The sequence below is a fragment of the Equus quagga genome, chromosome 6, assembly GCF_021613505.1.
Source record: "Equus quagga isolate Etosha38 chromosome 6, UCLA_HA_Equagga_1.0, whole genome shotgun sequence".
Lineage (NCBI taxonomy): Eukaryota > Metazoa > Chordata > Mammalia > Perissodactyla > Equidae > Equus > Equus quagga.
Genome location: NC_060272.1, coordinates 116363962 through 116391153, shown reverse-complemented (window position 1 = coordinate 116391153; position 27192 = coordinate 116363962). Strand labels below are relative to the sequence as shown.

Here is a 27192-nt window from a genome sequence, read left to right as displayed (position 1 = left end):
TTGAAGCACTAAGGTTTTAATTTTGATGGTTAGTAGATTTTCTTCAATAAAAGTTTCTACTATGCCCTAGGACAATTTCCAGAGATTTATATGATTGTTGTGTTGATTTTTTTAAACTTTTCACCAGTTAAATTGTTTTTCTAAGTAGAGGGCTCACCCAGCTCCTTATTCTATCATTCCAGGAGTTCTTCCTCCCTCCAAAACATTTTAATATCCTAAAGGTTTAATCTCTCTTAAGTCTTCTTAAATAGTATTCTCCTAGTATTATCACATAATTATCTTTCCAGAGGAACTCCAGCATCATATTCACAAGTTACACACACACACACACCCTCTGTTATGTCAATACATATATTATCTTTAATGCTTATCAAAACTCCTCCACGATAGAGATTATTAGTATCATTTTACAAATGAACAAACAGATTCAGAGGGCTAATATCACTAAAGGTCACACAACTATTATGAGATAGGGCTGGGATTAAAACCCAGATCAATCTGCCTCCAAAATATATGTTCTTTATATTATGCCATGCTGACTGAGGTTAAGTCCCCATCAATACTAAGGAATAAAAGTTCACAGAAATACAAATGTAGAAAGAAAGACAAATTGCATACTTGGAGTCAGCTTAATACAAAGGTTCAATTAAATTCCTAGCTCAACAATAATCCTCTTCCAAGTGTAGGGCTCAATCCTGACTGAAAGATGAGCTAAAATTTCAATGCAATTATAGTTTAAAATTGGATTTAATGTCAAATTAGCTATGAAACATTAACAGGTGTAAATTTTTTCAAAGAACAAAGAAGAGATTTGATCAATGACAAGGCTTAAAAGAATTAACTATGCTTTAAAGTTGCCCTTACATTTATACTTAGTCAAATTACAACTTTGTACAGAGATATCTGGCTAATAGTCTTATAATATAGACAATAGAAAATTTATTTATATTTAATAGTTAGGTTTACAAACAAGCTAATGACCAGAAAAACTGTCCTTCTTTTACAGTTGACAAATATTTTTCCCCTAATAAATTGTTTTGGTTTTATAAACGAAACTTCCATTCTTCACTCATATAGCAAAAATGTTTGGGGTTTTCTTTTTAAGTGTGGATTGGACTTATATTTAAATTTTGTTTCCAACGCTGTTAGTTCTCTTAATAGCCTTTTGAAGTGCAAGAAATTCTAGAATGAAAACAGAATCTACAGCTAAAAAAACAAAACCGTTGGATTGAAAATAAAATGCCAACCAAAGATAAAATACTAAGTTTCTAATTTTTATTTGACATGTTTTACCATGTGACATAAAGAGTAAGTTCAGGTTAAATGTTAAATTATTGACTGAGCAAATCATGTAATTTGAAATCCATGGAAGTTTAAAAGAGAGAACTGAAGGATAAAAGGACTCACTTCTTTTTGCCTTGGACGTAATTCACATAAAGAGTTTGTTACTCTAAGAATACAAGTCCCTTAATGTTATGTTGGCTAACCAGATGACGTTTAGATGAACATTTACTGATCACTCATCATGAACCAACGACTACTTTAGAAGTCATGAGGAATCCACAACCTGTGTAGACAGAGGACTAAAAATATCAAAATATTCAAAGAAATATCAGAAAAATTTGTGACCAGCAGACCTTAATGTATTATTAAAAAGGAGTCAAAGTTCGTTATAAAATATCTTTAACCAGAAAGAACAAATAAGATGACAAAGAACTACATTATATTTCTACCTTGGTATACCATATCTTACACATTGCTAAAATGAATGAATTTCTGGCTTAACCTGGCACGCCATCCTTTTTGTTTCTTTCATAATCATCATATCTGTCTTTGAGTCTGCAAAAACTTATTCCTCACTTTTCTGCTAACCATCCATGAATATCAAAATTGGATAGGCATGTAAGCAAAATTTTCCAATGAAAATTCTCCTATTCTGAGAAAAAAACGGGAATCAACAATTTTTTAGTAAAAATTCAAAATAGAATATATTTTAGCCCATTAGCTTCGAATGCCTCCTGCAAAATCAGAAATATGTCCTTCTAAAGCAAACCTAATAGTTCATTTGAAGCAAAGATATTATCAAGAAACATTAACTTTTCCATAAAGCATAGCAATCAAAGCACTTTCCAAAATCCTATCTAATGCTGGCAATCACTATTATTATATAATCAGTCCAGCCCCCAGAGTATAGGGAAAAAATACACACTTGACTATTTTCAATCACAAGTTCTTTAGAGAATAAAATATTCTTTGAGCAAAACCTCATGAGAACTAGAATTCCCTTTTCAATATATGGTCTCTCCTAGAGCTGTAACTAAATATCACTGAGTGGCAGAAAAACAAATCTCAAGAAATGATGGACTTAAAAAAATTTCATTGTAGAAAGCACAAAGCAAGTCCTAATAATACCAATTTGAAAATGATAGCTCCCCTGCTTCAAGAGAAGCAGATATAAAAACTCACAGTAATGACTAAAAGACCCAACTGGATCTCTTGAGCCTCTGATGGACTTTAAGAAGCATGATCACTAAAGCAGCTTAAACTAGAAATTCAGTTTTATTTGGTAGTTGATTAAATCATTATTATATTCATAGATCTTGAAATTAATAGTTCAATTTTAATCAAAACCTTTTAAAGCCAAATTCAATAGTGTATAACACAGAACATGAAATTAATTTTGTTAAATCCTTAGATGTCCTATGTTGAAATTCTATTAATTCCATGACATTAAAGATAATAATAATATACCATTCATTTACTAATTGTATCCTTTAAATCCATACATCGAATAGGAGGAATTTCATTAATATAAAAGTACAATTAAAGTTGGCTGGGTTTATATTTTGTCCTATACTATTACTACAAAATTATTTGTAATCTGTTTCTTGAAATGGGGGAGCTATCACTTTCCAACTGGCTTATTAACACTTTGCGTATCCTGACCTGGATGATCTCTAAGGCCTCTTCCAGCTCTAAAAGGCTATAATATGCTACATTATACACGTTATCTTTAAGTCTCAAAACTTCCTGAAGTCATTGCATATTATTAATAACACTTTGATCTCTCTAGTAAACCCAGAGAGGAAAGTGGCTTTAATTTTCTCTTGCAATGCAGCAGAGAAAATAAAGACCAAGACTTGAATAAGAGCCATGACCATGGCCTAAACTAGAAAACAAGCTGTTACCTCAAAGGGAGAGAAAAATTACCTGTAAGTAATTTATGCTTTCCATCTATATTCTATAAAATACTGAGACTACTATGTTTAAAAGAAATATAACTGTGGGAAAGCCATACCAGGGTACACAAGATCTTGGGATGTCATTAAAACAAAGGCTCATTTCCAAAAGCAAAAGATAAAAGCTTCCTCTTGGGTCATTTTCTCTTCAGTCAAAAGCAATTATGAATTCACAGCAAAAATAACAGCCAGATCTTGAGGATGCAGAACTAGAAAAACTCCATTTTTTATGGTTTAAAACTTTTAATTTGACAGATATCTCTTTATAGAGAAATTTTTAAAACCTTCCCCCCCACAAAAGCCATTAGTCTGTTGAAAAAAAAAACAATAAAGGAATATGTGCAAGAAAAATATATTTAGGAAAAGTGATGAATTTTTAACAAAAAGAAAAACATTGCACTTACTATTGAAAGAAATAGTATTTTGATTAAATAATTTTTAAACTTCATATTATAGGGGGTAGGCCCCGTAGCCAAGTGGTTAAGTTCACGCACTCAGCTTTGGTGGCTCGGGTTTTCGCCCATTCAGATCCTGGGCCCAGACCTATACTCCATTCATCAAGCCATGCTGAGGTGGCATCCCACCTAGGAGAACTAGAATGACTTACAATTAGGATCTACAACTATATTCTGCAGTTTTGGGGAGGGAAAAAAAATTAAAATTAAATTTCATACTATAGTCAGGTAAAGAGATGGAGAGTAACAGTTCTAAGAAGCATAAAATGGAACAAGCTAAAAAAACAATAATAGGGGAAAAAAAAGGAGGAAAAGAAAACTGAAAGATGGAAGAAAATAAGACGTAGAGCCAGGGGTTTAAGAGAGATGAAAAAATGGAGAGGAATATATAAATAGTTAGGTAGAACCATATAAACTGCAAATCACTTAGGTTGCAACCTGCATAAGTTTTCCAAACATCCCATTAGCTCTTCAGCAAAGAACTATTCACAGATCTGCAACAGCTTTTAGTAATGCATCAAGCTTTGAAGAAACAGTCTACAATCTACAGCACTATGATCAAAACAATGGTGTTCTGATCAACAACAGGATGAGTGCCAAAGACCCAAACAATCAAACAACGGTTGCTAGTGAGCTGCACCCTGCCTTATTTCAGACCTTCCACCAAACTGTAAAAGTTATAAAATAAAAACCTGTTGGCACCAAGTAAATTTTTTAATCAAAAAGCACATACCCTCTGTGGTGAATTAAGCCAGCTTCTTTTATTTTGCATCTAGCCACTGGAGTCCTGGAACGCTCAAATTAGGAAGATTCATGCAACTTATATTGCTGATTGTGTTTTTGCTGTTGCCATCTCAGTTATAACTCTGGCTCACTTTCCAGACTATTGAGTACAGTGTCTAATAAGCAAGCACACCAAACTCAAGACTCAGCTTAATGACTCTGACATGCTTTTCTCCACCACTGATTCATCCTTCAGAACGGGGAGTTCAGAGGTGGGAGGGCCACGGAATTTTGGGTAGCACATAACAGTGAACAGGCACCAGAGTATGCTACACCAAGAGCTCTGAACTTTCTAAAACCCCACATCCAAACTACTCCAACAATAAATTCAACCACAGAGCAAGCAATGATATCAACCCCTGACTCGTAAAACATTGACTATCTTGAGTTGAATGGAGACTGTATATAACATTGGATCATTTGAAACTGATAAAGAGTATTAATTTTATCCCATCATTACCGTTCCATCCCATCGTTACCTTTCTATCTGGGCAGCATTGGTTTGGCCACCTCTTCTTAGTATAACCCACAGTCTTCAGCTTTTTTTGACAAGGATAAAAAATATTCATTTTCCTCAATAACTGATATCAATGAGTTATGGGCTATAACTGAAAGTAAAGCAGCAAGTCTGTGAGGAAGGTATGTTTGCGGGGAACAAAACAAAGAGGAAATAGGGCATTACTATACACTTTATGCCCTCCCTGTTGGGGTTTCCAGGAAACTGCAGGAGTATGCTGCATCAACCAAATAAATCCACCCAACAAACGTTTATTGAGCCAAGTACTATAGTGGAAACTTGGAATGTAAAATGAATTAAGTTAACCTCAAAGCATTCACAGTCTCTTGAGAGAGATAATACACATCAGCTTTTGATGATGTAATGATGAAGATGCTAAACTAAGTATTAAAGAAACAAAGGTGGGAAGGGGCAGAATTCTGACTTTAGGTGGATGGGAGAGTAGGGAAAGATGGAATGGAGGAAAGCTTCCCAGACTGCAAGATATCAGAGAGGGGAGTCACAGGATATATAGGAATTTGTTCATGGAAAAGAAGAGAAGGAGCATTTCAGCCAATGTGGGTCAAAAAAATGAACAGTGTGAACAAAAGGTGGAAGATATGAAAGTATATAATGTGTTGAGGAAGCCAAGAGTACTCTAATGTGGCTGAAGCAAGACACTCAGTAAACGATGGCAAAAGAAGAAGCTGGAAAAGTTAACATGGAGCCCAAAGAAAACGGCCTTCGATTACATGACAAGCAACTGGACTTTATTCTGAAAGCAACAGGGAAACATCAATGGTTTTTAAGTAAAGGGAGAGTGACAAGATCAGATCAGTATTTTAGAAAGATAAATTTGGTGATGGTGTGAAAGCTAGATTATCAGGAAATAGAGATAGAGTGATCAGGTACAAAACGATTACAAAAGGGAGTCTTTGAAATCATTAGACCTATTCATTATAAACCCTGATCCCCCCTTCACCTAGGTAACCTTGTTTTATACACACACACACACAAAAAGAAAAACCCTGAATAAATTTTAAACATTCTATAATTCAGAGTTTTCACTAATTCATTAGTTTTCCCAATTATTCCAAAGAAGAGAGGTTTCATTATGTACATCTTCGTTGTAAGCAGCATCTCAAGTTTTGAAAATTTATATCAATGTTACTAAAATTACTTTCACACTATTATCTCACAGCATGTAGTGAGGAAAAAAACCTGTTAAACATCAAATTTGACCCAATAAAGTAATTGCCATAGGGTTTTCTTTTTTATACTTACCATTACAAGCTCTTCCTGCAATTCACTGCAACTTTTTTCATTATACTGGAGTCTCTTTGAAAGGTCTATAATTACTTTCTTCTGTTCCTCGATCTCTTCATTTAGTTTCTTGTTTTGGGAGAAATACTCTCTTTCTAGTCTGAAAAGTTAGAGTGTCAGAGCAGGTTCTTCAAATATGCTTTTATCAAGTCCTATTATACACCTTTAACATAAGTGGCAGATGTACTATATATCACATTTTCAAGCCAAAAGGCTTTTAAAGACCACCTCTCATTTTTTCAAATAAAAAGAACTGCACATTCTTAAATGAAAGACTCTAATAGAATAATATCTCCCCACTTTTGTTAGCAGATATTTGTACCAAGCCCAAGGTTATAAGCTAATAGATTTAGTTATGTTGATTTGGTATCACCATTATCTTTGATGAACAAAACCCACCCACCACAGTTCAGTTAGCTCAGAAACCACCTCAAAACAGAAACCAGTCCCATCAAATAATTTTCAAATTAAAGTATAACATTAGAAATGGAATAAGTGTTTATTTCTGAAAGTCCATACAAGTGAAACTGGTGTGGTGCTATGGAAAACCCAAAAGCAAGAGTAATCACAAATCATAATCACTGTAAAAAATATAAATTTCTCTTCAAAGGATTTGCCTTCCTATTTAAATTTTCCTCAAGCTGGTATTAAACTGTATTTACATTCTTGTATGGATATACGATGAAGGCAGCTTGGAAGTATTTCACTTTAAAATTTGCTGTAGGTAATCCATCGAATGAATAATTTTAATTCAAATTAAAATGTTACCATTATTTTTAATCTGAGGTCTTCCCAGTAAATATAGCAGACCCATTTCCTATGATTTTTAAACTGGAATGCGGGAGATAGGATGATGCAGTATAACCAAATCCACACTACAGTCAGGCCGTAACCAAATAAAGAGCTAATTTTTGAATGGCACATGATCTTACTCTGAACAGTCAACACTCCTTTCTCTACAATGGAACACAGACAATTCTAGTGCCAACCCTTTTGTATATTCCCATTTAGATCAAGGATATTCCAAGGTAGAGTAGCTAAAACTTAAAATAAAAATGTATAGAAGGATTAGACACTAAATTTATATAAATCTCCAGACAGTGGAACTGAACAACAAAAACAGATCAAAGTAGAGAAAAGATAAGAAAATCAATCCAGGAATCCTAAAATACAAATAATAGAAGTTCCAGAAAGAAAAGGCAAAAGAAAATGGAAGGGAAAAAATCAGCAAAGTAATAATGCAAGAGAATTTCCCAGAAATGAATTACTTGAGTTTCTAAAATTGAAAGAGCTCAATGAGTACGCAGCATGTATGAAAAACAATCCATGCCAGGCCCATCACCATGAAATTTCAGAACACTGAGAACAAAGAGAAGTTGCTGCAGAGTGTCCAGAGAATATGGAAATTCATATATATTATTATTTTATCATGTGTTATAATGTAATATGAGTAAACCATTTCTAGATAGTCGCCTGTTTCCAGACTTGGTGGCCACTCTGTACGAGTTTCCAGAGGAAAACATGGGCCACATACAAAAGATCAGGAATCAAATGACTTCAGACTTCTTGACACTAGAACTGAATGAATAACCAGTGAAGTACGAAAGAAGGTAGAGATCGAAAAAAGACATTTTCAGTATGTAAGTTTTAAAATTTTTCCTCTGATGTGGACTTTCTCAAGAAGCTACTTGGAGTAAATCAAACAAGAAAGAAGGCACAAAATCAGCAAACAAGAGATCCAATATTGAAGAGAAGTAGAGGAAATTCCAAGGATGATGGTGAAGGGAAGTCCCAGGATGACTGAAAAGGGAGCCTAAATAACAATTTATCCAGCATGGAGATAATGGAGAAAGGAGTCCAGGAGGGATGACTCTTAGACAAAACTTACATACGATAGACTTTCTGAGGTGTAGGAACATAATTAGAGATTTTCAGTTCTGTCAGAGAGTTTAAGAATAACTTAAAGTTTGGTGCACATAAACTAATACAATTTAAAAATGAAACAATTATTAACTATTCATTCCTTTGATGATTCAGCAAATCTTCAGTTAGCAGCTCTTCTGTGCCAGGCACTATTCTAGGCATTGGGAGACAGCAACGAGCAAAACAAAGTTCCTCTCCACATCAGAAAACACACAATAAACAACAAAGAATATAATAAAATGAGCTATAAAGAAAAATAAAGATGAGTTACCCAAAAAAAGTGGTTAGTTGGTGATAATTGGAATGCAAAACTTGAGTAAAATTTTTCAAGCACCAAAACACAAATAATAGCAAAACAAACTTAAGAAAAAAATTTGCTTTGGGGTCAAATTAGAAGAGCACATAGGTTAAAATCTTAGAATCGTTCACAGGTATCTTAAAATTCCTCTAGTCCAACCTTTGCAGGACCCTCTTCTTCTTCAATATCCATGGCAGAGAATCATCCACCCTCGGTTTTGAACTTCCCAATGAGGGAAGCTCACTGGTTTCCCAAAGAAGCCTATTATTTCACTGTTGGAAAAGTGTAATTGTCGGGGGTACAGTCTGACTTCTTTCAGTTTCACTTGTAGGTCCTAATCATTACCTCAGAGCAACAGTAAAGAAGTCTGCACTGTATTCTACATAAAGGCCCTTCAAACATATTTATATATAAATGTGCAAGTTCAAGCAGTGGTTCAAAGAAAGTAAAGGAGGAGAAGGCCTTAGAACAACATTCACAGAATGTCATTTGAGTCACCCTAGAGGAAGCAAGAAAGTTCAGTTCAGAATTACTGGTTTAAAATATTATAAGCATTACTAATAAAGGTAATCATAGTTAGAGTTTTAAATTTTTTCAACTTCAATATTTCAAGTGCCATCTTTATGATTTTTGCCATACTCATAATAATCACTACTACTTAAATAATACTTTTCTTTGACTCACCTCTTTACTTAAATGAAGTATTTTAAAAGGAATCTTTATATTACTGCTATAAATGGAAAACCATTATCTATTTGTCATAAATAGAAACTAACATTAAAAATAAATACATAACTCTAATGTACCAACCTATTATCATGTCATATACTACTAGTGGGAGGCATATCACCCTCTGGGGGGAAATGGTTTAAAATGTCTATTATCGACTTTTTTTTAAACATATTAAAGAATTATAAACTTCTTAAAGCAACCCACAGAACATTCCAGATGAAAGGCTTTTCAATTGAAAAAGGTTAAAATTAGTAGAGTCAGAAAGATCCTGACTCTGCCACCTATTAGCTGTATGTCCTTACCCTCCTTAAGCCTCAATTTCCACATCTGTAAGCCAGAGATAAAAAGAGGAGCTGCCTCAGGGCCGGCCCGGTAGCTCAGTGGTTAAGTGTGCACGTTCCACTTCGGCAGCCCAGGGTTCGCTGGTTTGGATCCCAGGTTCAGACCTGGCACCGCTTGGCAAGCCATGCTGTGGTAGGCGTCCCGCATATAAAGTAGAGGAAGATGGACACGGATGTTAGCTCAGGGCCAGTCTCCCTCAGCAAAAAAAAAAGGAGGATTGGCTGCAGATGTTAGCTCAGGGCTAATCTTCAAAAAAAAAAAAAAAAAGAGGAGCTGCCTCATAGGGTGTTAAGTAAATTAAATGGACCCATGCAATGCCAGGCACAAAGTGAGCCACAATGCATGCTAGCCACTAGGAGCAGTAGTACTCCTACGACTATTATTTCTGCAGTTTGAGAAGATTTGAAACATCTATCTCCACATAGACCATTTTAGGTGGCCTAGAAATCAAGGTCTTTAAAGATACTGTATTACATCAGGAAATACAATATAAAATACATTAATATACTTACTTCCTAGTGTATGTACTTCATTTTTGAGACTACTTAGAATAGCCATGATACTTCAAAATCCAAAAGAGCATTTCCATATTTACCTATACAGGGAAGTACAGCTATGTTTCATCAAGTCCTTTACCTCCAACCTACCACTGCCATTAACGGGAGTTAGATCTAAAATCCTGCACATTCAGACTTATACAGGTTTCACAACCTCTTGATATTTAGAGAATTTTAAAGCAAAACACTTACAAACTTAGTTTTGCAAAGGTCTCTTGTGCATTATGCTTTTCTCGCTCATAGGCACTTTCAACTTCTTTGAATTCATTCTTGATCATTTCCAAGTCAGCAACAGCTTCTGCTTGGCTGGCCTTTTCTACCTGCAAAGCTCCTTCAAGGTCTCGAATCCGTAACTACCAGATGACAGAGAAGTCAGGAAAGCAAGTAAGGGAATGCTAGCGTCAGTCTCAAACTGAGGAGAGTAACGGATCAACAGCAGGTTATCATTCATCCAAACATTTCTTTCTTTCTGCTTTGGTTTAAAAAGGAAAATAAACAAGACAGTTTATTCTCTTTCTCCACATGCTTAACGGAAGGGAGGACAAGTGAAAGAATGAAGAGTGAACTGTGCTATGAAAAAGGAGAAGCTGACACAATATACCCCATCCCATCAACGTGCCTCATCCTGACCTACTAATCCATTTGGACACTTCTTTTATAAAACATGACAAATCAAGTGGGTTTTGAAAACTCAAGGGAAGTATTCTTCCTCTCTTATGAGAAACACATTACATGAACATCTTTATAAGCCTAAGAAAGTTAATAGATCTCTTTATTCCTGGAGATTTCTTACTGCAGAAATGTGAAGTTTTATTATCAAATAATAGTATTTGACTAAAATACTTATGGGTGTAGTAATACGACATCTAGAATTTGTTTCAAAATAATCTGGGGGTGGGGAGTGGAGGAGGGCAATAGATAAAACTCAGTTGGTCTGAGGTTGTCTTGAGCCTGAATGATAGGTACACGGCAGGTTCGTTTTACCATTCTCTCTACTTTTGCATATAATTGAAATTTTACATAATAGGATACTTTAAAAACTAGATTCCCTATATACACCAACAGTAGAATAGATAAACAAAGTTCATTCCCATAAAAGAATAACATGTAGCTGTAATCAGGCTACAGAACAGTTTCCAAAAAGGAAGCTCTCTGTGTAGTGTTAATATACTGAAAAGAGGAAGGTCCAGATCATTGTATATCGTATTCTAAGGTTTGGAAAATGAAGTGGAAAAGGTAAGAATAATTAACAGGCAAGAGGGTAGAGCAAGGGGAGGGACAGGAGTGAAAGCAAGAATTCTCCATCGTTTAATATTGTTGTGATTTTTTAACTATGTGGTTATTTTTCCTTCTCAGAAAATTAAGTTAAAAATTTTAAATAGTTTACTAAAGTTCAAAAAAAGAAGGGGAGTAGAAAAAAAATGCTTCACACTAGATAGAAAATGGGATTTAGGACCATAACGGGTTTGAATCCCAGATTTATAAATTAACTTATGTGAACTTGGGCATATTACTAAAACTCCAAAAACCTGAAGTTCCTCATCTGTAACTGGTAAATAACAATAAAAATAATGTACAGACTATATACTTTATAGCATTGCTCCAAAGATCTGAGACAATATTTATTTAATATTAATATTTACTTAATATTAAATATAAATGGATAATATTTATTTAATAAAATTAAATAGGTACTTATTAAGCATTTAATATGTGCCAGGCAATGTGCTAGTACACAAGATGTATACCATAATCATGAAAATATAGATATACAGTCTTTGCCCGTGTGGAGCTCACAGTCTTCAGGAGAGGACAGACCACACAGAATGTGGTAGGCCTCCTGTCACAGAGGCACAACAAAGGGCCTGAAATCAGAGAAAAGCTGTGAACTCTGCATGGGACAACCCTCCCAGGGGATGGCAAAAGACGACCTGAGCTAGGAAAGATGAACTCGCCAAAAAAAGGAAGCCTATGACGATATGAAAATGTTTCACAAATTAATCTATACAAATAACAATCACCAGAATTATTATTTCTAATTATCCAAAAATATTTTGGAATAATTGAAACATTCATTCTTACTCTAAAGTAAGGAAGTAAAATAGATAGGTAGATACAACTTTGTAAATTTTCAAATTTGGTCTTTTAAACTTTTTCTTTGCTGTTTTGTCTAAATCCAATGTTTATAAGTAAAATTATAAATCAAGGAGGGGCTGGCCCCGTGGCCGAGTGGTTAAGTTCGCGCGCTCCGCTGCAGGTGGCCCAGTGTTTCGTTGGTTAGAATCCTGGGCGCGGACATGGCACTGCTCATCAAACCACGCTGAGGCAGCGTCCCACATGCCACAACTAGAAGGACCCACAACGAAGAATATACAACTATGTACTGGGGGGGCTTTGGGGAGAAAAAGGAAAAAATTTTAAAAATCTTTAAAAAAACCCTATAAATCGAGGAAACATTTTCTTCTGTCTATACTGCTATCTTCTTTCAGAAAATAAGCACACTCAATCACAAATGATAAACCAATCCAACTGAAATAAAAGTAGACTTCAATTACCGATTTTGAGTCAACTCTTTTGACCCTACTTTCTCATTTTTATGACACAGCATCCAAACAAATTTAATAACAGAATACTTCTAAAATACACTTAACTAGTTTATGATAAGATGGTGATTAATTACAACTATTTAGTAGTCTCATTTGCTTTTAGACTAGTCTGAAATGAATTTTACTAGGTGTACCTCACTGAAAATACTTGTCAATATTTATAGACATATGGTTCAAATACCACTTTTGCTTTTTTCCTAAGTCATAGCACTTAGCTAGATATCAAATATGAATTTTTAACTATATGAGTAAAAATACACATATAATAATTTTCATTTTTATACCTATTAACTATACATTCCCAGTGATATATTATAGCTACAATGAAAAACTTCATTTTGAATTATACTTCTTTCATGAATTTAAAAGTTTAGCCCTATTGCTCATTGATGCCATTTTGGGTGATTCAATCATTTTTTTAAAAAAAAAGCTCAACTTACACTCGTTTGCTTAATAGACATACTCAAATACATAAGTCTGAGAATTTTGCAGGTAAAGGGGGCATTTCATTAAAGATAAAAATCAAATGCATTTTGTTATAAAATTCTTACAAATTTAGTTGCATCTTATATTAAGACCTGTTTAAACAATAAGGTAAAACTGTAAATTCTATGAATTAACATTTAATATAGAGAAAAAGTCTGAGTCTTAAAAAAACACAAAGTAAATTAAGGAACTTAGACTTACGGAACTTTATGTACAACTTTATCTACAATGTAGGCTGAGGGTAGACTCGGTCCATGGCAATAGTTTGCCAACCCCCCATGAAAATGCCTTCACTTCTCTTAGAAATTCCTTCTCATTCTCTAAGACATAGGGAAAAGGACACTTTCCTAAGGATGCCTTCATTCAATTCTCCTCTCAGGTTTAATCCCTCTCTTGATTATGTTCCCACAGTATTCCAGTATTTCATATTTCACCTATACATTTATCTACACATAGATGTGGATATATAAATAGAGAGAGAGAGAGTATTTCTGGTAATGGAAGGTAAGTCCCAAAAGGAGCTCATTCGCCTTTTTATCTTCAGCTCTTAATATAATCTTAGGTGATATGCACAGGATATACACTCAATAAATGAAAGTGCATTTTTTTTTAATATTTTATTTTTTTCCTTTTTCTCCCCAAAGCCCCCCAGTACATAGTTGTATATTAGTTGTGCGTCCTTCCAGCTGTGGCATATGGGATGCTGCCTCAGCATGGCCTGATGAGCAGTGTCATGTCCACGCCCAGGATTCGAACCGGCGAGACCCTGGGCAGCCGCAGCAGAGCGCGCAAACTTAACCACTCAGCCACGGGGCTGGCCCCTGAAGGTGCATATTTTTTAAATGTTTTCAAAAAGAAATTCATCCCATGGCTGTTGATAAAAAGAATACTCTGATCAGCTAATCTTTCTGTAACCGGGCAGATGGCAAACATTTTGGACTTTGCAGGTCTTAGGGTCTCTGTCACAACTACTCCACTTTGCCACCATAGCACAAAAGCACCACAGATGAGACAAAACTCCACAAGAACAGGCAGTGGGTGAGACATGGCCTGTGGGCTGTAGTGTGCCAACTCCTCCTCTAATACATCAAAGATTCTCCTCAACTACATCCCTACAGGAAATCGTGTCTTAATATGCCACCCATTCTAAATGAAAACCTTAGTTCTCTGAACATAAGGCTGGTTTTTCCCAGCTTAATAAAGCCCACACAAAAAATGTTTGTTTACATTTTACCTGAATAATTTCAGAATTAAATTTTGATTCCAAATGTGCTGCTCTTTCTGCTTCAATATTTTCTTCTAATTTCCTCACTCTTAGAGTAGTTGCCTGAAAACAAATTAAAAGTTAAAACTCATAAACATTGGTATTTAAAGTGGACATGGATCACTATATTCCCAAATAGCTACTAATACTTTAGATTACCATAGCCTCATTTTTTTTACTTTGTAGGAGTGTAAAAGTCGTGTAAAAAAATCAGGTAAAAACCATACTCGGGAAGAACACTCCAGAGCTTGCTTTCTTTTTCTTTTTTAATGAGGTACAATTTACATATAATAAACTATATATATTGAAAGTGTATAATTTGATCCGTTTTGAGATATATATATACATGCACGAAATCATTGCCACAACCAAGATAGGAAATGTTTCCATTAGCCCTAAAAGATTCCTTGTCTCCCTTGGTAACTCCTTCATCCGGCCCACACCACCCCACCACTATCCCCAAGGAACCACTAATCTGCTTTTTGTCACTATGGATCAGTTTGCATTTTCTGCAATTTTATATAAATTGAATCATACAATGTGTACTCTTTATCGTTCAGCTTCTTTCTCCCAGCATAATTATTCCGAGATTCATCCACGCAGTTGCACGTATCCACAGTTCGCTCCTTTTTATTGTTAAAGTGTCCCACTGTGTGGATACACCACGCTGGTTTATCTATTCACCTGTTGATGGACATGTGAGTTGCATCCAGTTTGGGCTATTACAAATAAAACTGCTATGAGCATTTGTGTACAAGTCTTTTATGGACAAACACTTTCATTTCTCTGGAGTAAATAGTGAAGGGTAGAATGACCGGGTCAAATAGTATGTTTCATGTTTAAAGTTTAATGTTTTATGAAACTGAAAAACTGTTTTCCAAATTACTTCCAATTTTATGCATCCTCACTAACGCTTGCCATGGTCATTTTTGGTTTTTTCTGTTTTTGTTTTTGGGGGGTTTTTAGACATTCAAATAGGCACATAACGGTATCTCATTTTAGTTTCAATTTGCATTTCCCTAATGACTAACGACATTAAGCATCTTTTCATGTTATTTATTACCCATCTGCATATCTTCTTTGATGAAGTATCTCCTCAAACCTCTTCTCCATTTTTTAAATTGGGTTGTTTGTTTTTTATTATTGAGTTTTGCGAGTTCATTATATAATCTAGATACGAGTCATTTGTTGGATATGTGATTTGCAAATATTTACTCCCAGTCTACAGCTTGTCTTTTCATTCTCTTAAGAGTGTTTTTCACAAAGCAAAACGTTCACTAAGATAACATTTAACATATTAATTTTTCAGGCAAGAGTCCACTTCTGGCCAGAAGCAGAAATCAAGAGCTTTATTTCTGAATGCCATTTTTGTTGAGAAAATGCAACCCTGGGAAGCACTGGCTTCCTAGTCCCAAAGAGGGAACTGGTCATCACCAAAAGCCTATTAGGGTCTGGGCAGGAAGGGTTATGGCAACACCAGCTGCACATGTCTCAAGATACCAGCAGCAAAGAACAGCCATGCTGAGAGTCCTGTCAAATACAGACAGTGGGATAGTGACGGAGAAAGACATTACTAATCTGATTTTCTTTCCTAGCTAAAATTTGGGCAAGAAATAAGTTTCTATTCATTATGTTTATTCTATCATTTAGCCTAAGGTGAAGCTTTTTTTAAACACTCAATTTGATTAATTTGATTTTTTCCTCTTTTCTCTCACCATTTCTTTTTGTTTACAGACAGAGATGGTAATGGATCATAACAAGAAGGGGCATAAATTAAAAGCTGGATAATCCACAAACTAATCAAGCAGTCTATAAATAAGTAAGAAAAGACTACACTTTTCTTTGAGCAAAGTAATTCCCGTAACGTCTGTTAGGGTGCAGAGCATAAACACAGATATCTCTTCTTCTCTAGAGGCCTTTTCAGATATCACTTGCTACTAATGGCCTTCATAGTCAAGAAGCAACTCTTCCTAGGGAGTTAACCACTTTGCGTTTCACAAACATGAAACCCCAAAAATATTTTTTACACTGAACTATTTGCTTTATTTCGATTGTGCAATCCTGTCAATCATAGTTCTTAACGAGTTAATACACTAGAAAAGATCTTTTTCCAGAGGGCAGATAAAGCAGTAAATCCAAATATGATCCTTTTGGGTCTAAAGATAATTTAAATCCAAAAGAATAAGTTGATACTTTAAGTATAATCTCTTTGAAGGTAAAATCTGATATTTATATCCACTGAAAGAAGAAACTAGAACATATTCATAGTTTAGTCTGAAGACTCAACACATTCAGAAAAACCGGAAATGAGGAAATTTGGATATTTAATGATACTAAGAGATTTTAATTACTTTTTTACATGTGATAACAATTGGTATCATTTAAAACTCCTAGCTTTTTAAAATACATACTAAAGTGTTCATGGATGAAATTATACGATGTCTGGATTTGTTTTAAAATCATCAAAGCTGAGAGTTACAAGGAAGGGGTTGGTTCCCGAAAGAATATTGGCCAAAAGTTGATAGCTGTTGAAGCTGAGTGATAGGCACAGAGAGTTATTATAGTGTTCGTTCTACTTTCATGTGTCATTGAAATTTTCCATATTGAAAATTTTTCTTTTAAAGATTTTATTTTTCCTTTTTCTCCTCAAAGCCCTCTGATACACAGTTGTATATTTTTAGTTGTGGGTCCTTCTAGTTGTGGCATGTGGGATGCTGCCTCAGCATGGCTTGATGAGTGGTACCATGTCCGCGCCCAGGATCTGGACCAGCGACACCCTGGGCCACTGAAACGGAGTGCATGAACTTAACCACTCGGCCACAGAGCCAGCCAATGAAAAATTTTTTTAAACAGCAATGAAAGCAAAGTATTAAGGTTAATGAGAAAGTATAGTGCTGGTATCATTATTTACCCAACAAAATTATATTTTGACAACAAAAGATTATTAGAATAAATTAAGCCATTTATACCTAAACAGCAAAAGTAAATGGGAAGGTGGGAGTTTAAATCAATCAATTCCTACCTATATTGTTGAAATATTAAGATAAATCAAAGAAAATATTCCCTTCATACTCACTTTCATCTTTCTCAGGACAGTTTCACACCAAATATTAATCCCATAGGATGTTATTAGCTATTATACAAAAAAGCAATTTCATCATCATAAGCATGTGAGAAACACAGGACTAAAGCCAAACAATTTTCTTTACTAAAGGACTTCTCGAAAAGTCAACATGACAATCCTGAGAAAGAAGAACAAAGTTGGAAGAGTCACATTTCCTGATTTCAAAACTACTACAAAGCTACAGTAATCAAAACAGTGTGAAACTAGCATAAGGAAAGACATATAGATTCACAGAAAAGAACTGAGAGTCCAAAAATAAACCCAGGCATCAGTGGTCAATTGATTTTTGACAAGGGTGCCAAGACCATTGAATGAGAAAGAATCATTTTTCCGTTAAATGGTACTGAGACAACTGAATATACACATGCAAAAGAATAATCTGGACCCCTACTTCACATCACATATAAAGATGAATTCAAAATGGATCAATGACCTAAACATAAGAGCTAAAACCATAAAACTATTAGAAGAAAATACAGGGGTGAATATTCATGACCTCAGATTTGGCAACAGATTCTGAGATATGACACCAAAAGCACGAACAACAGAAGAAAAAATAGGGGCCGGCCCAGTGGTGCAGCAGTTAAGTCCACACATTCTGCCTCAGCGGCCCGGGGTTCACCAGTTCGGATCCCAGGTGTGGACATGGCACCACTCGGCAAGTCATGCTGTGGTAGGCGTCACACATATAAAGTAGAGGAAGATGAGCACGGATGTTAGCTCAGGGCCAGTCCTCCACAGCAAAAACAGGAGAATTGGCAGCAGATGTTAGCTCAGGGCTAATCTTCCTCAAAATAAATAAATAAATAATAAAATAAAAAATAGATACATTGGACTTCATCAAAATTTTAAACTTCTCAGCATCAAAGAACATTATGAAGAAAGTGAAAAGACAACCTAGAGAATGGGAGAAAATATTTACAAATCATATATCTGATAAGGATTTAGTATCCAGAATATATAAAGAACTCTCACAACAAAAGACAAACAAATCAATTTTAAAAATGGGTAAAGGGCTGGAATAAAAATTTCTCCAAAGAAGATAAGCAAATGGCCTATAAGTATGTGAAATGATGCTCAACATCATTAGCCATTAGGGAAATGCAGATCAAAGCCACAAAGAGATACGTCTTCATGCCCATTGTGATGGCTATAATTTTAAAAATGGAAAATAATAAGCATTGGTGAGGATGTAAAGAAATTGGAAATCTCATACACTACTGATGGGAATGTAAAATGGTACCACCACTATGGAAAACAATTTGGCAGTTTCTCAAAAAGTTAAACAGAGTTACCATACAATCCAGCAATTCCACTCCTGCTTATATACCCAAGAGAAAAACATGTTCAAACAAAAACTTATACACAAATGTTCATAGTGGCGTTTTTCATAATATCCAAACACTGGAAACGACCCAAATATCCATCAACTGATGAATGGATACACAAAATGTGTTATATCCATACAACAAAATATTATTCAGCTATAAAAAGGAATTAAGTACCAATATATGCTACAATATAGATGAACCTTGAAAATATGTTAAGTGAAAAAATCAGACACAAAACACCACATATTGTATGATTTCATTTATATGAAATGTCCAGAATAGGCAAATCCATAGAGACAGAAAGTGTGTTAATGGTTGCCAGTAGCTAGATGGAAGGAGGAATGAGTAGTGATCGCCAATGGGCATGAAGTTTCTTACTGGGGTGATGAGAACGTCCTGGAATTTGATAGTGGTAATGGTTGCACAACTTTGTAAATATACTAAAACACAGTGAATTGTATACTTTAAATGGGTGAATTTTATGATATATGAAGCACATCTCAATGAAAAATTTTTTTAAAATCCCTGAGTGGAAGAACCAAAGCCAATGTCAAAGCTAAGTCAAGCTTCTTGATTTGTGAAAAAAATTTCCCTCTAAATGCTGACTTTGAATTCTTAGAACAAGGGACCTCCACGGGTTGCAGGTATGAACCATGGTGCATACTATAGCAGAGAAATTCTTATGTTTAGCCAGATTAAAATGAGCATTACCCTAGGTAGTCCAAACGCTAGTTAAAAAAAAAAAAGTTTATGTAAATGCCACAAGATGAAGTTCCTATCCTTAAAGAATTAGGCAACTTTCTCAGCATTCCGGCGCTCATTTTAGACTCCATAAGTCAGAAGTCTAACCAGTCTCAACGAAATAGCCCACAGACAATTGAGAAAAAGGATCAAAACAAGCAAAACGCTAATAAAGGGCAGTTATAGGGAAGAAACTAGTCTGAGAATGTTAATATGTATTTTTTCAGATTCCAAAAAGCATATGTGTAAGCTTCTCTATCAAAATAATACTCTTATATTTTATTAAAATGCAAACTATTCAGTGATTCTAAGATAAAAGAATCAACAATTCAAGTCTTCTTTCCATTTCTAATGTATATGTTATGTCATATTAATTAATTATCTGATTTTCACTCTAAAAGTCAAGAAGAGGTTCTATTTTTCCTGCCTAGACCAAAATCAAATAGGTTGAAATAATAAACCAGAGATCACATCTTTATTTTCATACCCTCTTGTTTTAAATGAAATGTCCAGAAGAAAAAAAATTTATAAACGGTTTATTATTACTAAAAGTATCAATTAATCAGAAAGGACAGCAAAAAAATCTTCAAATCTTTAAACAAACTCCTTCCAAGAGTGGGCTTTGTTGCTAGACATAATTAAATTAAAGCCCTCGTAATACATCTATCTTTTAAACTTTTCGTCTGGTGAATTAATTCTTATATCCAGCAGAGGGTGCTAGAGGAACATCAACATGCTGTTCACAGAATTTTTTTTCCGGTAAGACTGCCTAAGAGAACTAGCACAACCATCACAAACTGTCTCGTTAGGATCCAATCCCAATATAATCAACAAAACAAGGGCAGGAAACACAACAGAATTCAGATCAAAATACAAAATCCAGCACAAATTCATATGTACCACAGATCAATTTAACTATACACAAGTTTGCCTGTAATACAAGAATTACGTGTCCGCTCCCTAAGACGATGAACAGCAGAGTTCTTTATGTAACACAAAAGGATCCCAGATTTTATCCTTTATTAGCTGGTTGTCATGTCCTTCTCTACTGCAATACACTGCCAAGAGATTTTTATTTCAGTAAATACTACGTGTTCATTGTACCTTTTTTTTAATTTATGACTTAAATCACATTAAGCTCAATTAGATAATCCACTCCACTCGAGAAAAGTGAGTGTTCATTCTTTGAAGAAGGTCATATAGAGACGGATGGGTCCTGTCCAACTCTGGTACGTGCTATTTTATCACAACTCGGGCCATGAGCTGCCAACTCCAGTTCAGCAGCAGAACTGAAAATGCAGACGCAGACCACCTCTGTTCTCCCCAGCACTGGTGCTCCCATGGCTTCCATGGCCTGCTGCAAGCTTCACAGACGTTATGAAAATGTGTGTACAACAAATCTGCTGAAAGACTGGGCAAAAACAGCTCCTACTACATCCTTTCCTCCTTAAATAGAATATATCCAGCTCAGAGGTATACATGAACTTAAAGGAATTAACCAAACAGAAAAACTTGGATACATGCAATTTAGCCCACTAAACTGGCTATCAAGAGAACAGGGGAGGAAACATCACACAAGTACACATGAGTGAGAGATTTCTCAGCAGTGAGTTATATAGCACTGTTTCCAAAACGGGTGCACAAAGTTTACCCCAGAATGTCAACAGCTGTGTAAATAGAAAGCGGCTGTTTATTTTTTTTTTTCCAGATTTCATCACCTGATATTTCCCATTAATGGACACTTTCACAAGTAACCAATATAGTAATAATTCAGCTTCAAAAAGATGATTCTAATGAACTGAATCATCATAAACTGATTAATTCTATAACGGTTATTTTAGTGGTAAGTATACTTTGGTATATGTGAGTGGCCATAAATAATTTATTATGTGTGTATTAACAATTAACCACATACCTATTCCCTACCTGTGTGGGGGGGGAAAGAGTAGTACTGTACATTGATGTCTTAAACTGAAGATGTCAAAGTACTTTTCATTACCAAAAAAGACACCTTAAAGGGTCAAAGTTTCTAACTATTTGACAAGTATCTGAAAAACAGAAGCACCATAATATCATACCACTTAACTTGAGTCATACATTGTGGAGTCATAATGAAGAACAATCTATGAGTCCTTTTTTTTTTTTGAGGAAGATTAGCCCTGAGCTAACATCTGCTGCCAATCCTCCTCTTTTTGCTGAGGAAGACTGGCCTTGAGCTAACATCCGCGCCCATCTTCCTCTACTTTATACGTGGGACGCCTACCACAGCATGGCGTGCCAAGCAGTGCCATGTCCACACCCGGGATCCAAACCGGCGAACCCCGGGCCACCAAAGCGGAAAGTGTGCACTTAACCGCTGCACCACCAGGCCAGCCCCCATGATTCCTTTACTATTTATCATCCTTGTCCTAATCAAAGAATTTGAAAAGTAATGTTATTATTCAATTAGTCTGACTTTTAATATGGGCTCTTTTTTTTTTTAAGTAAGCACTCATATTGCTGAGTGTCATGTCTACACGAAAGAGTGTACTTATATTAAGGTCATTAATGATATCAATCCTACAATTGAATACTAATATTTTACAGTTCTCAAAGGAGTTTCATATGTATTTTGTCATTTGACACAAGAATATTGTATGTTTTACAAAACAGGCCAATACAATATAGTACATAATATTTTCAATCTTTAAGGCATCTGATTTGAAGATTTGGCTTTTTTTAAGTAGCTCTCTTACTTTGCATGTAGGCAGCACACTATGTGAGAAAAACAACTCTAGTCAGAGGCAAAATTAATCCTTTTGTGACTCAGAACATGGGAACTGCTGGATTTCTACCCAGAAATCCAAACATGTTATATTTATTCCTAACCCCATTAAGTGAATGCTACTTTATAAAAACACTTACAAGATTATTTTTTAAAAAAAGGAACAAGTTTGCATCTTTTCATGATAATCTCATTGATATTTACTTTACTAGATAGGCCAACCAAAAAGGAAAATGGGACATTTAAAGAGCACCTACCATATGCCAGAGATCATGCTAAGTCCTCACCCTTTAATATAAGGCCAGAGGGGTGCTGACACATCTATAAGCATTTCCACTGTAAGTAAGGAAGAGAAGACCTTTGTCATGGATGAAAACTGAATTGCCTCTAAGGGACACTCCTTATATTTCTCTGCTATGAATTACAGTTCATTTGCAACTATTTCATTGATAGCCAAATCATACTTGTTTTCCAGAATCCTCCAGATTACTTTACATAAACTGGCTAACTTAAAGTGTTCCTCACTCTAAAATTACACAGCAGATTCAAGCGACAGCTGAATATACAAATATTCAGAGTTCTCTGTGCAGTCATGCTGACCATGGTTAACTGTGCAGTTTCAGGAGAGGAACCTCAGGGTTAGTCACCGAGGATGGCAAAACAATCAGAGGCTTAACGGATTCAGAACAGGCAGATGAAGGCAACAAGATGACTATAGGAAACAAAATTGGAGAACATAGCAATTATTTTTATTCACAAGGAATGCATAATGAAGCATATCACTCAAATTATTAAGCAGTTTAAAGGGAAAAAAGTTATTACTTGTAGGTATACTGAAAGAAACCACAGATAATGGAAATAGGAAACTTCAGGAACATAATTTATAGGCCACAAATTCTGAGTAGCATGGTAATAAATTAACTTAGCATCCTTAAAAATCACCTTTACCTTTTCTGGCAACAAAAGCTTCAGTATTTAACAAATTTTTTAATGAACTTCCAATTTTAAAATCCATTATGAATATAAATACAAAAATGTATAAGACTTACAAGCATAATTGTATAACCCAGGTAATTTCATCATTTACCTACTTTATAGTGAGTAATCAACAAAAATAGGTGTTTAAAAATAATTCCTACAATCACATGATGACTTTAAAAAGATGAGACATATGAGCTGGCCTTTATGGACAATATGAAAAGTGAGATTCATTTTTCTTTTCCTTTTTCACTTGAGTGTAGAATATGTGTAGAGACAAGGCTATATTCTACCCTTTTTATGTTACTATAATATAGAAAATGACTGACAGAAGCAATTCAGAATTTATTTGCAAAGACTGTTCTCTCTCCACTGTAATCTTCACAAGATCCTTCAGTTCTCTCGGAATTAGGTTTGCATCTTCTCTTTTCTCTTTTCTTATTGAGTTAAGCTTATTTCCCATGATAAAAAAAAAAATTCCTCTAGTTGCAAAGAGGTTTATAAAAGCCATGGATATTTCTTTTTCCAGTTCACTTTTCCCCTGGTTCTGTGGTATCTAGCACCACATTTAGAAAATTGGATTGGGAGTTGGTTTTTTCTTTTAATCTAAGAAACTATTGATCCATGTTAAGATGATTAAGCCACACAATGGTATATAGCTTATCAGATTGAAAAGTATATATATATGTAAACTTCTTTGGCTCAGGCACATGAAGAAATCAGCTTTTCATGAAATGCAACTGTTAAAAAGCTTCACTAAAATTTAAAACATTTATTAAGCTAAATGTCTACTATATTAGTTGCTTTAGAATGATATTACTGACATTAAATAATGTGTTATATTAAATTAAAATTTTAACAATTTTCCTCTTTATTATTATATTACATTAATCTTTTAAAAAATACTACTGACAATTACTTAAGTACCTAGAATTACTAGCAGTTAATGTCTCCAAAATTGAACATAAAATTAGCCTAAAATACTCTCTAGAAATTCAACTTCTCCTTCATTGTGTCATCTTCTGTTCAAATAGCAAATACAAAAATACACTCACTTAAATATAAAGCAAAATTTTTAAAGGTGTCTAAATATGAAGAAGCATAGATAAGTCAGAGGACTATGTTTGTCCACTTATAAAATTCTTATAAGTTGAACAAAAATAGAGACTACCTGGACTAACCTCAAAGCTTCAAATTCTCCAAAAGTAGAGACCTGGTCTTACAAAAGTACTCACAGAGTAGCTAAGAAAAACTACAAAGTTAAGACTAGTCTAAAACAATTATATACTTACCACATCAATCAATAAAAAAAGAAATTGAGGCAGGTAAGTATTTACAATGAAAAAGTCAATACTGAGTTATCCAAAAACAAATCCGAAAGTTTAGGCATTAGACATTTCCTCAATTGAGTCAAAATGGGCTTACCAAGAAACTTATCAACATGGGCTTATCAACAAAAAAGAAATCACTGTTACCTAGTACTTCTTCATACCTATAAGTCAATTAAAACGTTTTTAGTGATGATCATAGAGTTTTACATCATCCTTAAAGTGACTTCTAAAGGATTTTCTAAAATTCTAAGTATATTCAGAACTTTAACTCTATTCTAATCCTTTTTTAGTAGGCCATTCACAAACCACATAATGTTAAAAAAAATGATGACGTAAAATATGATATATTCCTGAATTTACTGGCCTGAAAAAATGTTCGGCACAAGTGACAAATAAGCTAAAAATATTACCTAGAAGATAATTTCATTTTTATTTATCTAACATTATATAAAATTAGACCATGTGTGGTAAAAGTATGAGTAATTTTTTTACCAAGTTCATATTTGGCATTATTACTGAGAGTTCCTATATAAGCCACACATAATTTCCCCTATTATTAACAACTTACATTCATACGGTACAAATAACCCATTAAGAAACAGACAATGGATCTGAATAGATATTTCTCCAACAATATACAAATGGCTAATAAGCACAAGAAATGACACTCAAAATCATTAGTCATTAGAGAACTGCAAAGCAAAACCACATCAGATACCATTACTCACCTACTAGAGTGGCTATAGTCAAAAAGACTGACCATAACAAGTTTTGGTGAGGATCTGGAGAAATTAGAACCCTCATACATCAGTAGTGGGAATGTAGAATGGTGCCACCACTGTGTAAAATAGTCTGACAGTTCTTCAAAAAGTTAAACATAGAGTTACCATATGACCCAGCAATTCACTCCTAAGTATATACCCAAGAGAACTGAAAACACGTCCACACAAAAACTTGTACACAAATGTTCATAGAAGCATTATTCATAAAAGCCAAAAAGTGGAAACAACACAAATGTCTATCAACTGATGAATGGATATACAAAATGTTGTATATAATACAATGGAATATTATTCAGTAATAAAAAGAAATAAACTATTAATACATGATACAACAGAGATGAATCCTGAAAATATCATGCTAAGTGAAGAAAAAGTCAATCACAAAAGACCACATACTGCATGATTCCATTAATAGGAAAAGTCCAGAATACGCAAATCTATAGAAGCAGAAAGTAGATGAATGGTTGCTGAGGGCTGACAGGGATGGGGAACAGGAGAGTCATGGCTAGTGGGTATGAGGTTTCTTACTGAGGTGATAAAAAAACATTCTAAAATTGATTGTGGTCATAGTTGCACAACTCTGTGAATATTCTAAAAGTCACTGAACTGCACACTATAAGTGAGTGAATTTGTGCATAAAAATTATATCTCAATAAAGTCTTTTTAAATATCACCAGTATGAGAAATTAACCTTCCAAGCATCCACCTCCACCCCAACTAGCCAAACAACTATCCCTCCCTAATCACTACACAAACTGGAGGTTTATTATCTGGAGAATGTGAATCTAAAGCAGAGGCTGAACATAGGGATACATGGGGTGGGGAGGAGGGGGGCGTGCAAGACTGAAACCAGAAAAAAGTCTGCATTCTGAAGATACCCAGATTCTTCCTCCATTTCCGAACCACCAAAGAGGAAACTGTCGGATCACTCTTTGCAGAAACTAAAGAAACAACAGAGAAAAGACCTATAGATTGTAACATTTCAAAATGTCCCAGTGAATATTTGGCACATCGCCTTATGATCCTACAGTGAGGCTTCCCTAAGACCAATACTCATATATTCAACTGCCAACCCAACAGCTCCACTTGGATGTCTAGTGGGCATGTCAAATTTAGCATATCTAAAACCTAACTCCTGATCCCTCCCAAATCTACCCCACATGCATTCTTTGCCAGTGACTAAATGGTAATGCCATTCACCCATATGTTCAAGCCAAAATCTTTGGCATTATCCTTTACTCCCTTTTTTCCCTCTCACAAGCCAGGTCCAATTAATCCGCAAATCCTATTGGTTCTATCTTCTAAAATACATACAAAACTGACCACCTCCTCTACCACTACCTTGGTCTAAAATACCATAATCTGTCATCTAGATTACTTTAATAGTCTCCTAAATGGCCTCTTAAACAATCTATTCTCCAAAAAGTATAGAGAATGATGCTTTTAAAACAAATCAGAGAGGATATGTCACTCCTCTGCTCAAAACCTTCCAATGGCTTTCCATCTCACTCAGGAAAAACGTCCAGGTTCTTACAATGAACTACAAAAGACCTTCAAGATTCTATAAAATCTGCCTACCATTCTATATATCCTACTAGTCTCTCTCTTGCTCATTCCATTTCGGTCACAATGGCCTT

General features: G+C 34.8%; 1 protein-coding gene across 4 annotated transcripts in view; it reads right to left on the bottom strand.

Annotated features, from left to right (window-relative positions):
* Positions 1-27192, bottom strand: part of CCDC171 (coiled-coil domain containing 171) — a 294411-nt gene that overhangs the window by 207358 nt on the left and 59861 nt on the right. For all 4 annotated transcript variants that reach the window (XM_046663625.1, XM_046663624.1, XM_046663626.1 and 1 more), the window contains exons 7-9: positions 14475-14567; positions 10341-10501; positions 6258-6396 (exon numbers count right to left, since the gene is read on the bottom strand). In XM_046663625.1, the coding sequence (XP_046519581.1) occupies positions 6258-6396; positions 10341-10501; positions 14475-14567 (393 nt within the window). The remainder of the gene's footprint in view (positions 1-6257; positions 6397-10340; positions 10502-14474; positions 14568-27192) is intronic.